General features: G+C 35.8%; 1 protein-coding gene across 3 annotated transcripts in view; it reads left to right on the top strand.

Moving 5' to 3' along the window:
• prkcab (protein kinase C, alpha, b) overlaps nucleotides 1-25458 on the top strand; it is a 93879-nt gene that overhangs the window by 35970 nt on the left and 32451 nt on the right. For all 3 annotated transcript variants that reach the window (XR_015713435.1, XM_087809746.1, XM_087809748.1), the window contains exon 3: nucleotides 8646-8728. Coding sequence is in view for 2 of the 3 variants with exons in the window: in XM_087809746.1 (XP_087665872.1) it covers nucleotides 8646-8728 (83 nt within the window). In the remaining variant the exon portion in view is untranslated. The remainder of the gene's footprint in view (nucleotides 1-8645; nucleotides 8729-25458) is intronic.

The raw sequence follows: 25458 nt of genomic DNA on the forward strand, positions 1-25458 counted from the left end.
TTGAATTACAAAAACCATGTGGTTGTCTTAGTTCAATATCATTTTATAGATTACACAATATACGTCCAAACATCAGCTTCAAAAGCTACTGGAGTCGATTGCATCCTCTCATCCCCAGTCAGGATTCCGCAGAATATAATTGTTACTTTAAATTTGCATGTTGATTGTGACGAAAAATTAACTACGATAGATAATGATATATGATCTAAAAGCAAACAAAGCCTCATGCCTCTATCTGGAGGAGATTCGATTTTCCCTTTCTGGGAATGCAGGAAAGTACAAAAAAATCTGGGATCCTTTCATTCAATTCATTAAGAGAGACGCATAGACATTTATAAATTATCCTTGAGCTGGACTTTTCTCCTGGACACCGAGGTCCTTTGAACCCCTTGACGTACTACAAGAGTGTTTATTATCATTAAGCTTTTGCCTGACAGTTGTTTTATTTTATTTTATTTATTTTCTTTTTTATTTTTAGTATTTTTTATTTATTTTTTCTCTTATATTTCTACTCTTGTCTACTTTATTCGGTACAGTGTATTCTTGTTTCTTGTTATTTTAATTTTCTTTGTTTCCTGTGCTTTAATAACCTGGTTTTCTTTTGTACTCTTGAACATGTTTGCACTTTGTTATAAAAATTGTATAAATAAAATATATAAAAGCAAACAAATAAAATAATCAATACAGTGAGGTTGAATAATGAAATATCACTTCTTTTTTTTCCCACCCCTAGTGGTTGTTTCGTTTAATTCAAATCAATAAAAAGCAAGAAGCTCAGTCCTATGCCTTAAGCTAAAAAACACCAGGGGCCTCATATACAAAGAAGTTTGTTCGGATTTTCTAACAAAAACGGTCGTACACTTACAAACACTTTTTCTCTGTACATCCAAATCAACATAGAATTAAAGGCAGCCTTGTTCGCCCATTTCCATTTAAATTTACATATTTAAATCATAATTAAATAAACCACAGTCCGTGATTATTCTCTCCACGATCAGAAAAAACAAATGAAAACATGAATTTTAACTGGATTAACGGGTTTATATTAGTTTATTAAAAAATCCCTGACATGGATCACATTCTTAAATTTAAATGAGTGCAGACGAGCTCCGGTGTAAATGTTTATATTTTACTATAAATCAGTAACTTAAAGCCCCGAGTAGTGATGAAGCTCATGTCTGAGTTTAACATGAATGTGTGACGCAGCTGCGAAACACGTGCAAATTCTTCTTACATTTATAAAATAAAAGCGTTACAAAATGACAAGTGAACAAATCATGTGACAGTGTGTTTATGCAAGTATGTTTTTCAAGGACATCGACATGAGGGAAACTTTAGCTGCTTTCATTCTGCAGCTTCACTTTGACGTGATGTTGTTCCACAAGAACGTCTGTGACTCTTTCGATCAGACGCCGATCATTCTGTTCGATATATTATAAAAAACAAGCTCATAATCCATTTACATTTTTTTTGAATAGAGTGAAATAGCAGATTAAACTATTCAGTATAAAACGATGGATATTGTCTTAATAAATACAGTTTCATCAGTTTGGTGAATGAGAACATATTTATACGTTTGTGACTAATTTAATATCCACTCTTGTCACAACAAACACTTGTGTGTGTGTTAATTTTTTATCAATATTAATGGTTAATGTAAGTCTGACGTGAACATCTCAACATGACTAGTGAGCAGTAAATAAGAACGTACGCAAACTTCAAACGTGTCGGGAAGTCCGACCTTTTTAACGTTTTTTCCTTATTGATACATATGGACTTTGACGTGGAAAAGTAGGGGTTTTTTTGGTTTTTTTTGCGTGTATGACCCCTTAGTACACGAGGCCCCTGGACATTGTTGCAACTTGCAATCAATAAGCAGAAAACGGAATAATAAAAGCCTAACAGTGAAAATGCGTTAATTGTATAATTTGAGGTTAGTTTGCATATCCATAACCTTTAGTTATAACATGGGATAAAATGGAAAATCTTTTTTTTTATTTCCCATTTAAACTGGATGAACTGAAGAAATTCACTTCAATCAAGTGCACAGCAGCTCAGCTCAGTTGTGTGTTTAACAATGTCATACTTAGACTTATGCATGTCATATAGGTCAATATTGAACTATAAGCTCCGTAACATCCGAGCCGGATTAAATAAAAAAAAAAAAGCAATATTCTATAAGTGGCGCGAGCGAGCAGAGTAATCAGTGTATTGTTTGAAGTTGGTTAATACTCTCCATTAAGTGCTACTTAATGTGTGTATATAAGCGCTTCAAGACCACACACTGCTATAAACCAGCGTAACATCATTCAAGGAAATACAGGCTTTAATGGCATCGGAACGCCGACGAGAGAGTGTTTGTGTTTGTGTTGTTTAAGCTGCTTTATGATTCCACAGCAACTAATCTGCCGCAATTAGGCTTGTGAGACAAAAGCCAGAACTAATTGATGACAACATCCCCGACGTTACAGTGTGTCACCGACGCCGCTGCCGCGACAACGTTTAGGAATTAATATCATAGCAACAGAGAGGGTTTTTCTCACCTGGGATTTAAGAAATATTGGCAATTCAGAAAGTTAAATCACTCTTCCCTGCAGGTTCTTAGTTTATAAAAAAATTTAATTGGTTTCTAAGTCGCGTCGGAAGTTGTTTTTTTTGGGAAAGTTAGAACTTTGCTATTCCACTTATATAGGCATGTTTCTGGACATTAAATGACACATGAATGTGTAGCTAGCATTAAAAAGAGCAAAGTTAGCAATAAGAAAATCAAATGATAACATTTACATCAAAATTTCCTATTAAACTATCCTATTTTCTGTGAAAACGTTCGACCTTAGATGATAAAACGTTGTAGGTCAGACACCGAAGACCTTCAACAGATTGTAAAAGATAATTCAAAAGGTGTTTTGAAAAGGACTGTACATGGGAAGAAAAACTGGCGTACACAGTTTGGCCCCGGGGGTCAATTGAAGCCGTTGATTTGAAACGATGTTGCCTGCGGCTTCTACCGAAAAAAGTGTCTTGGTTTTTATTTTAGTTGAGTTAAAAAATCTGCCTTGGTAATTGGTGATGCTAGTTGCTAAATGTTACAGGCGTTTTTTAAAGCGTATTTGCATTGAAGAGGCTGGTTTAAAACCGAGAATATGGCTGTGTATTGACAAGAATCACGAACAATACTTACAACACAATATATACAGTATAGTGACACCGTAGTAACAAGTATATATTTGTAGTATTGTCGAGTACTGGCCAGAATTTACAGACCACATGACTCTTGACGAAGTCGTAACTGCTTTCATTTGTTTTGAAACCAAAATATGTCCAAACATCAGCTTTAAAAGCTAATGGAGTCCACTGTATCCTCTCGTCCTCAGTAATCGCCGAAATCTTTCTATATCTCATTGTTCATTCACCTGCGTAATGACTGTGGCTAAGAATGTAGCACTCTAGCCATTTGAGTCCTCATTGCACACTAAATTTTTGCACCCTGCACTCGTGCACTCAAAATATAAAGTGTAAATGCAGAAGTAAGTAAGTGCGCGATTTGGGACACACCCTAAGTCTGTATGTCAGAAGACCCGAAGGTTGCGTGATCCACAATTTCCGTAATGCACTGCAACAATTATCATAGGATATATCCAAGGTTATACATGGTCGCTGTCCAAAAAAAGTCCAGTCAGGACTTAAAGTATATTTTTTTCGATTGATTTTAATTTCAAAGTACGGACCGGCCTTGATTGACGGCGGCAAAGAAGTGGAGATTACGAGTCGTCGCACTCGGAACGAATCGTGAGAGGCAGAGGAGCAGCGAAAGAGTAGGGATTACGAACACATCAAGCACGGATGCCTGTAAGCAAACGTATTCTTAATTTCCCTCCGAGCCGAGTGGGCAGACTGTGGGAGGGGAGGATTGAACCTTTGACTCGCCGGGTGAGAGCGAGGTGGCCATAAAGCTGGATTGAAAGCCGCCGGGGTCAACAGTCAGTCGCTAGCTAATACACTTCGCTAATATTGCGCCGTCTCATTTCGGCACTCGCATGCGACGCTCGCCTCTCGGATTTAACAAGGTGGTGCTCTTGTTTTTATGCTCACCTTTGTGAAGTCATTAGAAAAAAAGGATGACAAGCTGCTTCTGGTGGGTGCCTCACCAATCTGCGGGGAGTTTAGAGGAGACCGCCATGTTGTTTCGCATCTGACATTCAGATTTAGAGGAATACGATTGACTCCCAAGTTTTAAAGAACGACTCGTCGTTTAGTATCTGTCGACTCAATGACGAGTCGCTCGACTGTCTGATGAAGGTGATGCGCTGGTTCATTTTCTGTCTAATGTTTAAAGTTTAGGCCGTTTCATAGCCTAATAAAAGCCCAAAATTCAAGTTAATTTTGATCCAAATCACTGCAGTACATTTGGACAGAGGAAGAGACTTTTATTTGCATCAAAAGGAAAAATATGTTTGAAACACAATGTGTTAAAATAATGTCTTATTGTTTGGAAAATGTTTAGTAAAAAAAACAGTGTCCTTTATAATTATCCTTGTTTGGATGACACACTATGTCTCTTCTATATTTTTACACATAATGCCCATCCATCCGTCCATCCATCCAAAGGTCAGGTCCTGGTAAACCGGGTAAAGAAGTTACTTCTTTAAGCTAGTCTGTGATAATACTGAGACAGGAAGCGACATACATAGTATCCCAAGTGTCCTAGGTCCGCCCTGAGGTCTCTACCCAGTACCCGTAAACATCAGTTGAGGAAGAGTCCTAAAAAAAGGGACCCAGTCCTTCCATAGCTGGCTTCTCTAATCACGCTTAGAAGAAAATTTGGCAGCTTGATGAACCATCTTTGCCTTTTGGCTCAGCTCTTTTCATAAGACAACTTAACTCCTTCCAGTCTGGACAGGACATACATTGAGATGTTTTATTAGGGGTATGTATGTATTGGCAGAAATCTGAGGCTACGTATTACAGATCAAGAGCACTGATACGATATATTGTGATACTGATATAGTTGTAGTATTGTCGAGTACTTGACTCTGGTGTTGCAGAATTTACAGAACACATGACTCTTGACGAAGTCGTAACTGCTTTCATTTGTTTTGAAACCAAAATATGAACAAACATCAGCTTTAAAAGCTGCTGGAGTCGACTGTATCCTCTCGTCCTCAGTCATCGCCGAAATCTTTCTATATTTCTTTGTTCATTTAACTGCGGAGGACGTAATGACTGTGGCTAAGATGTAGTATCCTTGTCAATAGCAGCTAGGCTAATGCAACAATCATTAACAAATAATTAGCGAACTTCATTTTTTTTTCTGTTAAAATCAATTAAAAGCTGCTTGAGTCGACTGTATCCTCAGTTATCGTTCTATTAGCAGCTGTAAATATAAAAGATAAATGAAATATGCCTTAAAAGCCAAAAAAAACACTACTGTGTTGTTAAAAATCGAAAAAGGTCAAATGAAAAATATCTTTAAGATATATAGGTTTACTCTGAGTTTTTGTCCCAATATAAAGTATAAAAATTGCCTTTTAAATCCCTCATAGTGAACCACACACTGGATTGTTTAATCTGAAGACATCCGTCATCCAAGTTAAAGTACAAAGAGGACAGTTGTTAGTTCTTGTCAGAAAAGTCTGCCGTCATTATGTGTGGATTGTCCTTCTGTTAGGATCATTTCTAAGTAAACAAACAAGTCTTTCAATAACACAGCGAGCCACCGTTTCTGCTGAGCATTTCATCCCCTTCCTCTCCTCATAACCCAGAGAGATTAATTTGTTCTGTACACTGCCTCTGGCTCAGCGCTGCCGTATTGCCAGGAGAATATTAATCTCTAACACTCGAACACAGAAACCCAGAAGAGAGTATTAGAGCCAGATTAGGATTACAATGACGGAATAAATCGTGGTGCTGGAAATAGTAATGGTGAGTGGAGATGTATGAAAATAAAAAAAGTATTTATTCTGTTAGGTGAAGATCAGGAGTCGGTTGCGCAGAAACAGATGGGAAAGTACATTTTTAACAAGGGATTTATCTCCTCTTTCATTATTTTGGAAACGGTCTCTGGCCGAGAACGAGACAAAAAAACCCAACAAATATGATGGTGAGCAAGTGATCACATGGACAAGCCGGCAGCTTGACAGTGAGCAAAGCAGACAGATTGTGTGAGAGAGGGAGAGAAAAAAAAAAAGAAAAAGGTAACGAGGAATTTCAAATAATGGCAGGGAATAATACATGCGGGCGAGCAGCGCCAGGGCCGTCATCTCGTGTTCCAGCGCAAGATGTCCACACTTTATTTTTTTCGCTCCCGACCGTCCGACTGTCGCTGACGTACGAGCGGCGTCGGGTGTCGTGCCAGCAGTGTCACGCCGAGTGACACTTGGACTTGAGCATCTTTATATATTGGGAGGCAGTGATGAAGCGTAGGGAACAAAAAAAAAGCACAAAACAACACACAAGATAATAGAGCGAAATTAGGCACTTTATCTTAAGTGGTAAGAAGAAGAAAGAAAAAAAAGCACGGTGCTTTTAGTGGCTGTATCTTGAAATAAGGTGGTGAAGACAGGAGCTCGTAACATCGTGACGAGATACTTCCACTGGTAGAATCCAAACGTCCTGTGAATAGACAAATTCTATCTTTGGGAAAATACAAAAAGCATTAAAAAAAGTTTTGCCGTAGGCTCTATTGGCGGCTGGTCTTTTGTTTTGGCTTGTTTTTATTTATTGATCTTTATTTATATATTTAATTGAATAAACCATTTATCATTTTTGGAGTTTTTCCCAAAGTCTTCACTTGGATATATTTGCATTGATATACGTTCTGGGGCTGGAAGAAAAGTGAGCCTGGTAGTTGCAATACATAAAGGTAAACTTTTGCACTTTTGTCAATAGGTCACATGGTAACATATAGAGGGTCTTGCCAGTTCGATCCCGCTCTTGACATTTTAATTTGACTAGTTTTAAAAATATATATATAATTTGTTATTTGCAGTTGGGGTAAGGAGTTTCTTTGTGTCGGATTGTGATGAGTGTGTGGAAAATTAAGTTTTCCTTTAGTTTTAAATAATATAGTTTATTCTGTATGTTATAGTATAATTAAAATGTTTTCATTTGGATCCAAACAAGGAGCATAATAAACATTTATAATGCATCATTGGGTGTCAGGGTTTGAAACAATAAATAAATACATCCGGTATTATGTACTCAAAAAACTGAAAACATGTCTTATAGTCCAGTTCCTTCAAAGTATCCAACCTTTGTCTAGACTTTTAGCTTTTTCTTAATGAATTCAAGAGGTGACATGGTTTTCACTTCGTAGGTTAGTCTTGTCTTGTGGAATTTCTAGACTTTTTAATGGAGTTGTTTGTAACGACAAGAACTAATCAGCTGAATGGGTAGAAACCAGTGACCATCATTACTTTGAGAATAAAAGGCCAGTCAGACCAGAAAATTGCACAAAAAAAACTACTTTGAATGAGCCTGTTAGGCAGGGGTGGGCCATTATAATTCTTCAAGGGCCACATTCAATTTTGCAAATGTTGTTAGGGGCCGTCAAGCAAAAAGAAAGATGAAAAAAAAAAAAGGACATTCGTCATTAGGCCGTGAAATTTATTAAGCTAAATAAGATGCAATTTTATTCTTGTATATATGAGTTTTTTTCAAAACACTTTTTCAACTAACTTGTAAAAAATATTTTGAGGGATTAATATATACTGGAAAAATTACACACAAGAACGGAAGGAAAAGAAAAATAAGTGTGAAAATGTAAATGAATAATAAATACAAAATACATTTGTTAATGCATTAGAACCATTTATACATGATCATACTTTGACTGTATTAATGCGGACCATCGTAATGTCAAAGAACTTTGTCCAGGTCTGCTGTTAGATCTGTCCAAATGTTGGCCTGTACTGTATATCAGAACCATCGGTTGAATTTATACATTTTTTTAATGTTGAAACTTTTCATTCTTTTATTTTATTATATATTTATTATTATTTAAATCACATGACGACACACTAGCGCGTCGATTCATCGTGGTGAATTTCAAAATCAACAATACTATTATCCAAACATTTTTATGTAAAAAATTAAAATGCTACTTTTTATTTAAAAGTCATAAAGAGATAAAAAGCCAGTGGCCAAAACCATCTAAAGACAAAAATAGCCGCAACTGGGGACGAGACCGTTTCAATCTCCTGGCGACGCTTAAAAGGATTAACTGTGGGTCGGTGGATGGGCTGTAACCTTTTAACAAATTCACTGACAATGAACTAAAGACAAGAAATCCTCTTTTCATACTCTCCCTTCTGTTTAAAGCTTGTGCTTTAAATCCAGGCTTTGCTAGCGATGGTCTTACACGCACCCAAAAAAAATTCTGTTGTTAAAAAAAAAAGAACGCTGACCTGATGCTAGCATCGAACCATTTGTAGCATCACCTTGGCCTTCACTTTCGCAAGCTTCTGGTTAAATCTTTTATTTCCACAAGATTTCTCCCCTTTTTTTTAGCACTTTGCTTAAACCTCTCACACCTGAACAGTGATCTCTGCTGTAAATGTACGTAAATATGAAGAGAAAAACGTTTTAAATCTATTTATATTTATTTTTTTAAAGTGTCTAATATGTGTTATGATTTCTTATTTCAGTTTGCTGTTTTGTGGTTCACAAGAGGTGCCATGAGTTTGTCACTTTCTCCTGTCCCGGGGCCGACAAGGGTCCGGATACGGACGTAAGTTTACATTTTTTTGGTCTTTTTTTCCTCGTTGTTACCAGGCAACTAATGTGAAACTCCAACTGACTCACTCACATGTTTCAAATGTTGAAGTCTTCCTCTCCAAGATGCAGTAAATCCCTCATCATGACCAATGTTTTGAAATTATTACTTTATAAAGTTCTCCCTCGTGTGAAATCCGGGCGAACGAGGGGTTACGAGAGCGGAGCCAGCTGTAATCACGCCCCGGCTTTGTTTATACAACGAGTCACTTGGAGGTGGAGACTTCCTGGATTGATGATGCGCAGTGACAAACCTTGATGCTCGACCCGCTTTGTACAAACAGACACATACTGATGAGCACCATAGAGCTTCCAAGATCTTTTTAAGAGACTTCCATCAACACATTATTTGGCCTTTAACGCCACTTTTACGGCTGCTGTCGAGCGTCTGTTGCTCTTTCTCTCTCGGCTCTTTGTCTGCTCAGCATCACTTTCATCTGATGCAACATCCGTCACGTCTTTCAATATTAACACCGGGCAGCTGTCGCCATCCCTCACCGTAACTGCTGAGGACCTGCAGCACATCATGTGGGGCCTGAAGCTCATTACCTTCCATTTCTCTCATGTTCAAGATGTCACCTGGGCATGTCTCTGTGCAGACGCCCGGGTGTCAAGCTGTCTGGTCGTGAGCTGGAGTATGAACCTGAAGGGGAAAAAAAAAATGTTTAAAAAGATTGAGAGAGAAATTTAACATCTGATCTTGCCGTTCATTTATAGGAGAGAAAATGTCAATTTTAATGTCGTCAAATATTTAAAACTCTCAAATAAAATTTTGGATTTGCACAATGGATTTACATGAAAGATGATTTATTTTAATTATTAGCTATCTAGTATCAGCTAATAAACAAACACCAAACTAGCATCAGCTAGTAAACAAACACAAAGCTAGAATCAGCTTATAATCAAATACAGATCTAGTATCAGCTAATAAACAAACACCAAACTAGCATCAGCTAGTAAACAAACACAAAGCTAGAATCAGCTTATAATCAAATACAGATCTAGTATCAGCTAATAAACAAATTCAGATCTAGTTTCAGCTAATAAACAAATACAAAGCTAGCATCAGCTAGTAAACAAACACAGCACTAGCATCCGCTAATAATCAAATACAGATCTAGTATCAGCTAATAAACAAACACCAAGCTAGCATCAGTTAGTAAACAAACACAAAGCTAGCATCAGCAAAAAAAAACAAGCAAAGAGCTAGCCTCAGCTATTAAACATTACAGATCTAGTATCAGCTAATAAACAAACACAAAGCTAGCATCAGCTAATAATCAAATAAAGATCTAGTATCAGCTCATAAACAAACTAGCTTCAGTTAGTAAATAAACACAAAGCTAGCATCAGCTAAAACACAAGCATAGAGCGAGCATCAGCTAAAACACAAGCACAGAGCGAGCATCAGCTAATAAACAAACACAAAGCTAGCATCAGCTAATAAACAAGCACAAAGCTAGCATCAGCTAATAAACCAATGCATATCCAGCATCATCTAATAAACAAATACAGAGCGAGCATTTGATATCAAAATGAAACACAAAATTAGCATCTGTTAATAATAGAAAACACAGCACTAGCGCTGGCTAATAAAGACATATGGAGCTAGCATCTGTTATTAAAAGATAATACACAACTAGCGCCGGCTAATCAAGAAATACAGAACTAGCACCTAAAATTAAAAGAAACCACAGAACTAGCGCAGGCTAATAAACAAATACGGAGCTAGCCAGAGTTCAATTCAAAATGAAAGCTATATATGAGACGTCAGGACAACCTGTTAATTTTAGGCGTTAAAAGATAATTATTCTTCACATTCCATTTCCCCAAAGTAAAGCTGTTGGAGTGTGTTCTTCTTCTTCTTCTTCTTCTTCTTCTCCGAATGATGAAGCACGAAAAGCCAATTAGACACTTGTGTTTCAGCTTCACTGGACTGAGACACTCGCTAATGACTTTTCATTCAATGAGTCAATTACAGACACGTTTACACCTATAAACTGCAGCGTTTAATGAGTGTGTTGTCTTAATCACCACTAAACACTCCACAACAAACATAGTTTTTTTTTCTTTTTCGGAACGTTATTAAGAGAATCTTGCAGGTGACCTTCGACTGATCTTCCAGTTCTTTTTATCGCTCTCTTTTTTGTTTCTTACTTTCAAGGACTGGTTTTCAGTGTCACTCCAGGTCCAGCTATTGTCAGTCAGATCTTGCTTTATTTTCAATCTTTATGCCAAACAATTCCTCCGTTCTCAGGTTCAGACACACCTGAACCAGTATGTATCATTTAGCAAACCCTGGATGAAAGTTATATTTCATTTTATTATTGTTTTAGTATATATAACAACTTATTCTAAAGGTTCAAGTTTCTTACTTTTTGGTATGTTCTTTGATTTAATCATTTCATTTATTGTGTTTGTTGATTCAAAAAATGTTTATATACAATTTATATTTAATGGAATTTAATAAAAATTAGACAATTCATATTTTCTTGTGCGTTTCTTTTTTATATCACAGCGTATTATTGTTTTATAGAAAATTAAATAATAATAAAAAATAGTATGCACGTTTTCTATTGGAAAAACTATATATAGTAACAGCTTATAATCAAAGAGAGCTAGCATCAGCTAATAAACAAACACAGAGCTATGATCAGCTAATAAAAAAAACAGAGCTAGCACCAGCTAACAAACAGGCACATATCTAGCGTCAGCTAACAAACAAATACAGAGCTAGCATCAGCTAATAAGCAAACACATAGGTATGAAATCAGGGAGCAAACAAACACAGAGCTAACATCAGCTTATAATAAAACACAGAGCTAGCATCAGCTAACAAAAACACAGAGTTAGCATCAGCTCACAAACAGTCACAAATGTAGCGTCAGCTAACTAACAAACACAGAGCTTAAAAACAAACAGAACTAGATCTAGTTTCAGCTAATAAAAGAAGGAGGGGGCTAGCATTAGCTTATAAAAGAACACTGATGTATGAAATGAGCTAGCAATCAAACACAGAGCTAACATCAGCTTATAATCAAACACAGAGCTAGCATCAGTTAATAAACAAAAACAGAAATAGCATCAGCTCACAAACAAAAACAGACCATGCATCAGCTAATAAACCAACACAGAGCTAGCATCAGCTAACAGACAAACACATAGCTAGCACCAGCTAATAAACAAACACAGAGCTCTAATCAGGTCAAAAATATATATTTTTGTATTTTAAGTTATATATTCCTGTTTATCAAAAAATGCCTAATGATTTGCCATGTTTTGCCGATTTTTTTCCTAAACATTGACTTTTTTTTTTGATCATAAAAACTTGGTATGCATTTATATCTGTATTTTATGTTGTTTTTTGTATTACTCTTAAATACAATAACACCAAATAATATTTATTTTAAAAAAATACATGTTGTTGACTCTCAATTAGACCGACCTTCCCCAGTGGTCCACTGGCTATCGCCCTATAGAGCTGGGACACCCACTCCTGTCACCCCACGAAGGAAATCAGTTAAAGAATATTAATGGACGTACTGTATAATGGAAAAAAAACATCTGTGGTTATATTGAAGATAACATAAGTTTGCAAACACTCCACCAATGGATGCTAAAAGCAATCAATTGCCAACATTTTCCATCTTCTCGGGCCCTCGCTCGTACGAGGCTACTTACGTCTCCGAGTCCGCCAGATGCTTCCATGTTTCATTCAACACTTGTCGAAGCGTAGGCGGGAAATAATGCTGTGTTTTTCAGTCAAGGATCACTCTGGAGTGAGTGAATGAAGGTGACTCACCCATAGAGAAACGAACCTCTATTCACAACCAGGTTACATGCAAATGTCAGTCCTACTGTGTCCGTCCCTCCTTTTCCATCAGTCTTTGATCAAGACGCCGGATCAGGTTGAACTTTCTAATGACGACTTTAAATTATACATTTTATTGTTTGCTGACATTTTTCAAAGTGAAAAAAAAAATCCACAATGAGAAGGTTATGTTAATTTGCGATATATCGTAATCATTTTTCAAATTCACGATACCGTTTTAATTTTCAACAGAAATTTAACAATTTATTTTGCTAAATTTTCAAATGCATTTTTATTTTCCTCATCAGATATTATTTTATCATATTTATTTTATGGTTTAATTTCAATAAATATTGTATAAAATAATCAACGTCGATTTATTTATCTTTTTAATTTCCTGTTAGCATGCAAATATTCACGGCATTTGTTCATTTTCATGTTGCAATAGAGCTTCCGACCACTACATCATGGAACAATTAAATCCCTTGAGATCCTGGTGATGACTCAGTACAAGAGGATGCACTCGACCCTCACTTCTGATTTCTGGACACATTTTTTTTTTTATTCCTGCAAGAGTTTTTTTCTCCTGCCTTGTGTGTGTTTTGACCTCTATGTAACCTTTTTTTTTGTCTGTTACCAACTTGTTCAACAGAACAGTTGCATCCATTTTTTTAAGTTAAGGATTAATTTTGTTTTTGGAGTTGGATAGTGACTCCTGATAACAGGTTTGGGAAAATAAAGAAGAAATAAAAGTTTAAAAAAATAGATGGATACACCAATATATCGCAATATTTATTTTTTCCCACAAAACTTAAACGATATTCCTCAGCACTGTATTGCTTCTATAAAATACAAAATTTCAAATTGTGTAATATTTTTATAGTTCTTTCATGGTTTATATTTCAGTAAGAAAAAAGTGTATAAAATAAAATAATGACATTTTTAATTTCCAATAAACAAGCAAATCTTCACTGTGCTTGTTCATTTTAGCGTTACAATCAAACTTCTGGCCACTAGATGGCAGCAATAGTCACATCCTTCGCTGCTATAGTAACAAGGCGATGATTGAGGACGAGAGGATACAGTCAGACTCCAGCAGCTTTTAAAGCTGATTTTTGGACATATTTTGGTTTAAAAACAAATGAAAGCAGTTACGACTTCATCAAGAGTCATGTGGTCTGTAAATTCTGCAACACCAGAGTCAAGTACTCCACAATACTACAGATATATCATTGTTCCTAGAGTATTGCAAAATGTCATCTCTAGAATATTGCCAATAAACATCACTTTCATTCGCTTTTTTATTACTCAATTGTGACACTACTGGCATTCAATAGACTTTAGACTTTCTTTTATTGTCCTTGAACAGAAAACACAAAATTTCGTTGCTTGGCAACCGTTAAAAACCCAGCAGAGTGAATGTGTATATAAAAAGTATAAATATTAATATTAATAAGTTAAAAATAGTGCAATACAGTATAAACACAATAAATAAATCACCTTTTAAATATTGCATATAACAATTAATGTATATAAAAGTATAAATATAAATAAGTAAAAAAAAAAAGTGCAATATGTTATGAATAGAATATGGTAGAGGTACCAGAGATAAATTGGACCAAATATTGATAACTGAGGACGAGCTTTTGAAGCTGATATTTGGACATATAGATCCACATATATCCTTGTTACTACAGTATCACGATATATCGTATTGTTGCCCTGGTATTGTGATACTTCGTCGTATCGCCATGTTATGTTTTAATACTCACCCCTAGTGTGTACCTTCTTGTGTGCTCTCCTTATTATTGGCTTTTCGGTCGCATATATCCTTTATTATAGGTTATCTATAAAGTTTTATTAAGACCGACCGAGCCAAAGGGACGAACGTCGCGCTGCGAGTCCAACGAAGTCCAGCTCTTGTTATGATCTTATTATTACTCCCGACTTCCACGGAGTTCATTCCATTGAATATGGAGCAAACATTTCTTATCCGGATCATGTCTTTATGAAATCCTGAAGCTCACATATTAAATGTGATGATGTGCACACATTCACTCAGTAGATGCCTGAAGTCCCAGAGGAGCGCATGTTGTTGCGTTCCACTTATTTGTGCAGAAAAACAAGGTGTTCATGGCTGGCTGCCTTATTGCCTGCCGCGGACGGGGACGGAAAAGAGGATAAGACGGCGTGCGAGATGAAAAGACGGGGAGTTGCCGCGTCACTTTGACACACAATGACAGGTGATGAGCTGAAACGCAGCAAATCCCTTGTTCTTCTCGTGTGCAGCGCTGCTTTCAGCAGTAGCGACAGCTTAATGCTTCTTTGTTTTCATCCGGAAAGGTTACAGCGGCGGTCGGACGACTGAACTTATAATGCCGACATGATGTCGACTTCACCTCCATCCATGTTTCGCTTCACTCCGATGAGTTTGAAGACAGAAAACTAAGTTTTAAGTCATAGAATTATCTCTTATAAGCTTCAATTTATCTGATCAGGACACGTATGGCTTCGTATGTAGCCTCCGTGATCTTAGAATAAACCATTTCTAAATATAATTTGAATTAAACTTATTTGTCACTTTCATAGACTGTGACTCGAAAATGTTTTCTTTTGTGGTACAAATATGTACTAAGTATCAAAACATGCTTCGTATTTTGGTGCCAAGTTTCTGTACCCATGCTTGATCAATACTTGATAATGTGTAGATTAAACTGAAGAAAAAAACGATAAATAACAGTCAGATTGATTCGTCGGTTGTTTGCAAGAGTTATTTTGCAATGGAAATTATTAGTTGTTTTTTTTAATATCGTTTTATTTTTTCTGCTTGGAGTAGAAATTTACTGAAGCTGAGCATCAGCTAATAAACAAATACAGAGCTAGCATCAGCTAATAAGCAAATACAGAGCTAACATCAGCTAATAAACAAAGAGAGCTCGCATAAGCTAATAAAAAAAGAGAGCTAGCATCAGCTAATAAACAAACACAGAGCTAGCATCAGCTAATAAACAAAGAGAGCTAGCATCAGCGAATAAAAAAAGAGAGCTAGTATCAGCTAATAAACAAAGAGAGCTAGCATCAGCTAATAAAAAAAGAGAGCTAGCATCAGCTAATAAACAAACACAGAGCTAGCATCAGCTAATAAACAAACAAAAGCTAGCATCAGCTAATAAACAAAGAGAGCTAGCATCAGCGAATAAAAAAATAGAGCTAGTATCAGCTAATAAACAAACACAGGGCTAGCATCAGCTAATAAACAAAGAGAGCTAGCATCAGCTAATTATGAAACAAAAGCCAGCATCAGCTAATAAACAAAGAGAGCTAGCATCTGCTTATAAACAAACACAGAGCCAGTATCAGCTTATAAAAAAAGAGAGCTAGCATCAGCTAATAAACCAACGCAGAGCTATTATAAGCTAATAAACAAAGAGAGCTAGCATATCAAATAATCACACAAGCAACTAAAGTGGAGGACAACAGTACTAAAACAAAAACCCTCAAGTCATTTTTTTTAAAAGTTTGTACTTGGTCTTTGACCTCAAATCTAATTTGATGTATCAAAGGATGTATTATTTGCTCTTGTAATTATAGATCTTGTTTCCAACTAGTCACTGCAAGTGTCTATTTTTAAAGATTAGTTTTTAGTTTTTTTTTCGCCGTCAATCTCCCCTCGACCTTTTTTCCCCAAAAACAAATCTCCGACCTGCAGCTCCGGCTTTTGGGAAGCGACGAAATCTGCCACAGCGGCTTACACAATGTCAAATCTCTAATGCCAGAGCGCGGCGAGCAGCAGGATCCAGCTTAAGGAATCCCTGGCGGTGACATCACACCACGACTTTTCCTGTCGGTGACTAAACACAAATATGCGAGAGGCTGGGGGGGTGGGGGGGTCGGCCGAGAAGATCGAGTCCGCGGCGTACGTCGAGAACGGCGGGATCACAGACGTCACGTTACGTAACGCTGTCGCACCGAGGGGGGTGTGAGGAGCCACAATCTGTCGCGCCGTTAAGTAGTAAGAAACCGGAGACGGCTTCAGAACCTCTTTTTTTTTTTTTTTACTCTGCTGATTCGTTCGAGAGAATCTCGATTATTATCGTGGGAAGATGTCGACGCTGTCAGGAGCCTAAAGATGTGAGGCCCTTGTTTCTGTCATGGTTACACACTTTGAACGTCAGATTGAGACATTAGATGTTTTCTTAAAGGGTGAAGAAGAATCGTGGGGGCCCCACATTTTTCACTCGACCCAATTCCAGTGAGAGACGTAACACCTGCGAGCTCCAGGCCTAAAATATTCCTGCAGACCCACTTCTTCTGGAATAGATTACACAACTGTGTGAATCAATAACGCACACACATGAATCAATATCTGTAGAAACTGTTAAGGAAAATGAAAAACATTTTATTTTTGGTTCTATTCTCTTTTTCTTTGGTTTCCCTGGTGATCTTTAACATTCTGAGCCCAATAAAATAGGAAAACCTACGATAGTAAAACGACCGATTAATTGCGATTAATTAATCGCACAGAAAATGGGAGAGGAATTGTGTCATTTTGTTTTCTTTTGATTCCCGGTGAGTCTTTAACATTCTGAGCCCAATAAAATAGGAAAACCTACGATAGTAAAACGACCGATTAATTGCGATTAATTAATCGCACAGAAAATGGGAGAGGAATTGTGTCATTTTGTTTTCTTTTGATTCCCGGTGAGTCTTTAACATTCTGAGCCCAATAAAATAGCAAAACCTACGATGGTAAAACGACGCGATTAATTGCGATTAATTGATCACACAGAAAATGGGAGAGGAATTGTGTCATTTTGTTTTCTTTTGATTCCCGGTGAGTCTTTAACATTCTGAGGCCGATAAAAAAGTGAATCTTAAGTTAATAAAACGACGTGATTAATTGCGATTAATTAATCACAGAAAGGGGGGGAGGGGGGGAGTGTCATTTTGTTTTCTTTTGATTCCCGGTGAGTCTTTAACATTCTGAAGCCGATAAAAGAGTGAATCGTAAGTTAATAGAACAACGTGATTAATTGAGATTAATTAATCACAGAAAATGGAGGAGGAATTGTGTCATTTTGTTTTCTTTTGATTCCTGGTGAGTCTTTAACATTCTGAGGCAAATAAAATAGCAAAAAGTAGGTTAATTAAAATGATTACTAATGAAAACTAAAGTTGTTTTTTTTTTCTAGATAAAAAAATATCTCTTGAAATAGCTGGACTGAGGTTACATTTTTGTTGCGTTCTTGCTCGTCATATACTCAGTAAATAATCAATAAATAAACAAGTTATTATTAATTTTCAGAGACTAACATTTTCAAGTATTTTCTTTTCTTTTCTTTTATTTAGAATAAACATGCAAATATTCACAGTGTTTTTTCATTTTTTTCATTTCATTTTTGTGTTGCTAATAAACCTCCGACCACTAGATGGCAGCAGTCATCCTCCGCAGCTAAGGGAACAATAAAATGACTGAGGACGAGAGGATACACTGGAATCTGGAAGCTTTTAAAGCCGACGTCTGGACATATTTTGGTTTCAAAACAAATGAAAGCAGTTACGACTACATCAAGAGTGTTGTGGTCTGTAAATTCTGCAACACCAGAGTCAAGTACTCGACAGTACTACAAATATATACTTGTTACTACAGTATTACAAAATGTAAAATCTCTAGAATATTGCCAATAAACATCCCTCTTTTCATTCGCTTTTTTATTACTCAATTGTGGCACTATAGATATGCCTGTCAAACTAAATTGGACCAAATACTGATGACTGAGGACTAGAGGATACAGTGGACTCCAGCAGCTTTGGAAGCTGAAGTTTGGAGATATTTTGGTTTAAAAACAAATGACTGCCGTTACGACTTCGTCAAGAGTCATGTGGTCTGTACATTCTGCAACACCAAAGTCAAGTACTTGACAATACTACAAATATATACTTGTTACTACAGTATTGCAAAATGTAACATCTCTAGAATATTGCCAATAAACATCCCTCTTTTCATTCGCTTTTTTATTACTCAATTGTGGCACTACTGGCATTCTATAGATATTCCTATCAAACTAAATTTGACCAAATATTGATGACTGAGGACGAGAGGATACAGTCGACTCCAGCAGCTTTTTAAAGCTGATATTTGGAGATATTTTGGTTTCAAAACAAATGACTGCAGGTACGACTTTGTCAACAGTCATGTGGTCTGTAAATTCTGCAACACCAGAGTCAAGTACTTGTCAATACTACAAATATATACTTGTTACTACAGTAAGAAGGACTTTAAGGTTGATCTACTTCTTCTGCTGAGCTCCTTCAGTTCTTACATGAGCACATTGTTGCCACTTTCCCTCTGGTCTGTTTTTTTAAATTCGAGCTGAGACAAGCCAACCAGCCAGAGTGGACTCAGTGGGGCTTCTGTTCCGAAGCCCGTCAAACCAGCTGACGTCTGCAAACGTGGCCCCGTGTTTCAGGGGTCCGGCACAGCGGTGGGTGTGGCACCGATCACAAGCTCAGAACGCCCGCATAAAAACTAGTTTTGTTGCAGTATTCTAGATTCTAAATGGTATAGAAGTCAAAGTTAGTTTGCTGCTTTAGTTATGATGACAACAAAAATATATCGTAACCTTTTCTTCAAGTAAGGAAATAAACAATAGACGCCCCAGATACGTCAACCGTTTTTTTTTTTTTTTGTGGATGAAGTTAAAGTATGAGATGAAAAAGAAGAGATTTTTAGCGTTTCCGACATGTTTACCTCACATGGGTCACATGAACACGCTGTTTTCCCCGTGACCCATTGTTCCTCTCACGCAAACCTTCTTTGATGTGTTTTGACGTGAGTTTTCCTCGATTTCGCCGCAGAAGAACTGCCCGTGCTCTCCCGGGATGACGACGCCACAAGATATACATTTATGACATTTGCTTATTATTACCTGATAATATAATGTCATTTCTTTCAATGGATTTAATCGTAATTCATTTTTACGATTCTTAAAAAGGTAAAAATTGAAGAAAAAAAAGGCACCTAATGATGTATAATTAATGTATTACTATAATAATGTAATTATGTTCTCTCAAGTTTTTCTTGAGTACAAATTGTATATTAACACAGTATACTCACCTATTCCTGCACGTGCTACAGTATATTACAGTAATTTGGCTTATTACCATTATTGATTTTATTTGGCCACAAAAACAATCATCCCCAAAAATTGGGGTGATTTCAACAAAAATAAAAAGTACATATATATAAAAAATATATATTTAAACAACACTTTAAAGCACCTGAAGAAGAGGCAATCTCCTGTGTCAGGTCAGAAATCTGACTTAATGCTTTAACTTAAGCAAAGAATAGAAATCTGATCTGGTTTAAAGTCACACGTTTTACTTGTATATGAGTGAGAAATAAGAACAGTTTACAGGCCTTTATGAAGCTCAGAGCTGTTAGTTCGCTGTTATATCTTGGTGCAGTTTTACGAGCCGTTAATGTAATGCATTTAAGGCAATGTGTACAAGGATTGGCATAAAAAAGTTAACGTTACACAAGTTATTCAAGGTAAAAACGGCTATTTTGAATAAAAATAACCTTGGATAAATGCTAACGTAGCTGAAGAAGTAACATGGTGGTGGAATGCTAACTGGATAGCTAAGAAAGCTAAACAATAGTTTGATAAAGTGCATATGAAAGTAGAATATTTACTTAGACTGCTCAAAATGCACCTCCTGAGCTTTCGTACATATCTTCATCTCTTAACCGTCATAATTAAAAACATACAATAAAAAGAAAAACTGTCTTTTTTTTACGTTTATTTCACAACAAAATGTCTTTAAAATAAATGTAGATGGCCACAACGGGCCCCCAAACTAGACTTTTATTTTAGGTGAGTCTTGGGCAAACATGCTGGAGTCGACTGTATCCTCTCATCCTCAGTCATTGCCAGGATATTGCAGGATTGTAATTGCTCCTGTAACTACGGAGGACGTAATGACTGCTGCCATCTAGCGGTCGGAAGTTTAATTGCAACACAAAAATGAACGAACGCTGTGAATATTTGCTAAGTTAATTGTAAATTTATTAAATAATAATGAAACTTGAATTAAATATATACAGTAAACGATGTTACAAAAAATATGATTAAAAAATATATATGATTTCAAATTTGAAAATATTTTTTCATTATGTTTCTTTTCTTTTTGTAAAAAAAAAACAACAACAAAACAGTGCTGTTGAGTATGTTTTTAGTGTATTTGTGCTTCTCGTGAAGTCAAACTAACCATTTATATGTAGTTTATAATAAGTTAATCTTTTTTTTATTAAATTCATTCAATCTCTAAATATAATTTTTTCGTTATGAGTTTTTAAAAACATGTTTAAGTGAATATTAAAAAAAAACAAACACTTTATATCATATTTAATTCGTAAAAAAAAAAAAGTTATATAAAACTAAATAATAATTTTGCCATATTTAGTCAGATTTTATTATATTTTTTTGTAACTTTTGTTTTGGTTTCCTATTATATTTAAACTTTTCGCTCCATTATTCTTGGCTTGATGGCCCCCAACAACTGAAATTTGGCCCCTGAACAAAGGTAGAGCTGATACACAAGGATGTTACTGTCGACTGTACAGTGAACCACCAGAGCTGTACAATAACGGAGACGAGGTGCGACATTGAACGCATCAGATGGCCGATTATGAATCATTGTTCGCGGTGACATAGAGCCAACACACGAGCGTGGGCGTGTGCATACACTCGTGCCCACCTCAACCTGCATGATCTCTGACAGACTGGTAAACAGTGTGTGTTTGCGACAGCCAGGGATCTGACCTATTCCTCAGACTGGAGGCGGAGGCGGCGCAGTGTTTAATGTCACCACCGGGGGGAGGGGGCCACCGAAAAACTCTTTGAATTAAAGACGCCGTTTTGTCAACGATGTGATTTTTTTTTCAGGCGAAAGGGACTCGGAACATCTTCTTAACATTAGAGGTGTTGTATTGGCTAGAATGTATCACAATACAGGGGCACCATTACGATATATAGTAATACTGTAGTAACAAGAATATATTTGTAGTATTGTCGAGTACTTGGCTCTGGTGTTGCAGAATTTACAGACCACATGACTCTTGACAAAGTCGTCACTGCTTACATTTTTTTTTATTCAAAATATGTAAAAAAAAAACTAAAAAAAAAAAGCTTTAAAAGCTGCTGCATCCCCTAGTCCTCAGTCATCGCTAAATAACCTAGAACAGTCCGTCTTGTCAAGAAGCATTTCAGGGCTTTTTTTTGGGCTCATAGATTAGACCGCTACAACCACCGTGGACTGTAAGGAAATATATCGATACGCTTAAATATCATGATACGATATATTGTGATACTGTAGTAACAAGTATATTTGTGTAGTATTGTCAAGTACTTGACTGTGGTTTGGCAGAAGTTACAGACCACATGACTCTTGACGAAGTCATAACTGATTTAATTTGTTTTGAAAACAAAATATGTCCAAACATCAGCTTTAAAAGCTGCTGGAGTCTGTATCCTCTTGTCCTCAGTCATCGCCGGGAACTCATTGTTACTATAGCAGAGAAGGATGCGACTATTGCTGCCATCTAGTGGCCGGAAGTTTCATGCTACACTTAAATGAACAGGCACTGTAAAAATGTATTGGAAATAAAAACAGCATGATTCTTTAATACACTTAAATTGAAATATACAGTATACTCCCTCAGCCTCCCTCCAGTCCCCACTTCACTGTTCATCGGGCAACTTAAGATGATGTAACGCTCCGTCTGACACCAAAACAGCCGCTGGCTCAGTCTCGACGCTCTTTTTAGGCATTTGTTGTTTTAGGGTTGATAGTTGCTGATGAGTCTCATTCTTCCTTCTGCTATTTCTACTACTAACATTAATAACAATCAAGATTATTATTATTTTCAAAATATTTATCATTTAAATTGGTCGTTTACCTTAAATTAGAAGTTTTGAGCATTTTTACCAAGTTTTTCATCGAATCTAAGGACCAATTTTACTTATGAAATTGAAAGATATTTGTCTAAAAAACTGACATTTAAAATGTACGTTTAATACGATTTTTTGCACATTTTAAACAACTTCAATATTTAAAGTACATCTTTGATACAATACTTTATAACACTTTTTTATTTTTAAATCAAACTAGAATTTTTTTTATTATATATATATTTATACAAACATTTATAAGAGCAGTCTTACAAGGGATGTTTTTTTTCTCAGGGACAACATTAAATTATGTGAATGTTGTAAGGGTCAGTCAAGCAATTTGAAATAAGAAAATATATATGCATTTTTTAATTAATAAATATTTATGTCATGGCTACTATTAACATTTATTTTCTTAATTATAATGTAAAATATGAGAAAATGCATTTTTTTTAATTAGACATATTAAATTAACAATTTATTCTAAAATGAAGGGAAAAATAAATACTCACAAAGAGGACCAATCATTTTAAACAAAACTATTTGTTGACATGTAAATTAATAATAAATTCAAAATACATTTGTTAGCTAGGTATAAGAGGCATTTCTATACTTTATACTTCGATCTCATGAGGGGCCGAGAAATACACTCAAAAGGCTGCATGTGCCTTTGACTTCAATCAAACCTGTGCTGGAGCCAAGGTCCAACCAAGTTCCCCACATCAACATTGGGAATAAGATAAGGGTCAATTAAGATTAACCTTAACAACCCTGTGAAATACAGTAGACTTGTTAAATACACTTTTCTTTAACGGTTTACTTGCTAGCTTAGCTCGTAGCCGCAATCGTTGTAAGGTCAAGTTTATCCCCTGTAACACTTTGTATGTTTTTAAAATTGAAATCTTAATTCTCTAAAAAAAAAAATACAAAAATACAATCTATGATATCAAATAAATGACATTTATGACCACAAAATATTCACCTTTTTTCCATAATTTCTAAAATGGAATGTGTTGTTTCATTTTAACAATATAGATCTTTGTTATAAACATGTAAGTATCGTAAATATATGTATATTAAGGACATAAACACGTCTTTGCGGCGTCTAGATCTTCCCGGATCCTCTGGTGCGTATACGTTTAACAGCGAAACGACTCACTCGAGGATTTAAAAAAAACACAATCAACGCTTCGATTATTGCGACTCACTTCTCGTTTATCTTCAGTAATCTGCGTGTCAAAGGTCATCCAATGATCCCGCGCCTCACACCGTATTGGCAGTCATGGCCGTCAATCACAGATACGCCGTAGATAAGCCGGCCAGAGCTTCCCCCGTATCATTAGCACCTTGAGGATCACGCCGGCCTCGGCCAGCTGCTGATCTTCTTGGCTTTGAAGACCACCGTTGGCTTTAACCGAGGGCTTGTTGAGGGAACTCCCGGGGGGAGGGGGGGCGGGAGGAGAGTCATGTGGGTCTCTTATTACGCAAGTCCACGACAAAGCGTCAAACAAGGCGCTAATGATGGCGCCCGTAAGCTCGACGGCAGGGGTTTCGCTGGCAGATACAGGACGTGTGACGTAATGCCGGGAACACACACCAGAACATCTGCGTCTCTGGACGTCACTTAATCACGGTCGCTACAGAACTCATCGCTGAGAAAGAAATCCTCAACACAAACAAGTCACATATGTCTGCGGAGGATTAGAAACCGTGTGATTATTACGGCCGTGTTGTTGTTGGAAGTGACATCATCAACTTAAATGGTTAAACTTTGAATTTTGTATTAAGTTTTAGCATTTTTTTTATAATTAAATTCAATAATTTCTATATTAAAAAGGTTACATTTCTTGTATTGAATCATTTAACTCAATCATTTTTATAGTGAAAGGTTCAATGCGTTTTTAAATAATGGTATACAATTTGAATGTTTTCAAAATTAATCATTTTATTTTTACACTTAGAGTTTGATACTCTAATACCAATAATTCAAAAATATATTTTCTAAACTGAATATTTTTTCAATGGTAGCCTTTTAAATTCAATAATAATTTATTGATGTAATAATGCTGCGAGTCACATGATTGTGTGACCGTTCGATCAAATAGTTTGTTATTGTCTGGTGGCTCTATTAAACTACATATGAAAAACCAAAAAAATATATTAATATTGTATTCGTTTATTTTTTTTAAATGTACGTTTAATATGATTTTTTGCAAGTTTTAAACAACTTCAATATTCAAAGTACATCTTACTTTAACACTTTCTTTTGCCTATCAAACTAGATTTTATATATATATATATATATATATATATATATATATATACACACACATTTATAAGAGCAGTCTTACAAGGGATATTTTTTTCTTAAGGACAACATTAAATTCTGAGAGTGTTGTAAGGGTCTGTCAAGCAATTTTAAAGAAGAAAATATATATATACATTTTAAATTAATTAATTCAAAAATATATTTTCTAAACCAAATCTTTTTTAATTGTAGTCTTCTAAATTCAATAATAATTTATTGATGTAATAATGCCGCGAGTCACATGATAGGCTGACAGTTCGATCAAATAGTTTGTTATTGTCTGGTGGCTCTATTAAACTCTATATTAAAAAACAAATAAATATATTAATATTTTATTCGTTTAAGCTTTCAATATACAGATTGTTGAATTCAACTCTTTTTTTTTTTACAAGTTCAACCTTAAAAAAGAAAAATTAAGTAAATGCTCTTTTCGAGCAAAAAGATTCAAAGTTTCCACATTTAAAATGTTTATTTCAACCAGTAAATATTCTTATGTCACTGATATTCTTATAATCTGTTTGCTCATCGTTGTACCTACAATATACCTGGATTTATTAAGTTTAATAAAGAAGTTTTAATGAAGCTGTAAGAAAAACACCTTGTAAGAGGAATGT

Source organism: Callionymus lyra, chromosome 15, assembly GCF_982586985.1.
Source record: "Callionymus lyra chromosome 15, fCalLyr1.hap1.1, whole genome shotgun sequence".
In the NCBI taxonomy this organism is placed as follows: Eukaryota; Metazoa; Chordata; class Actinopteri; order Syngnathiformes; family Callionymidae; genus Callionymus; species Callionymus lyra.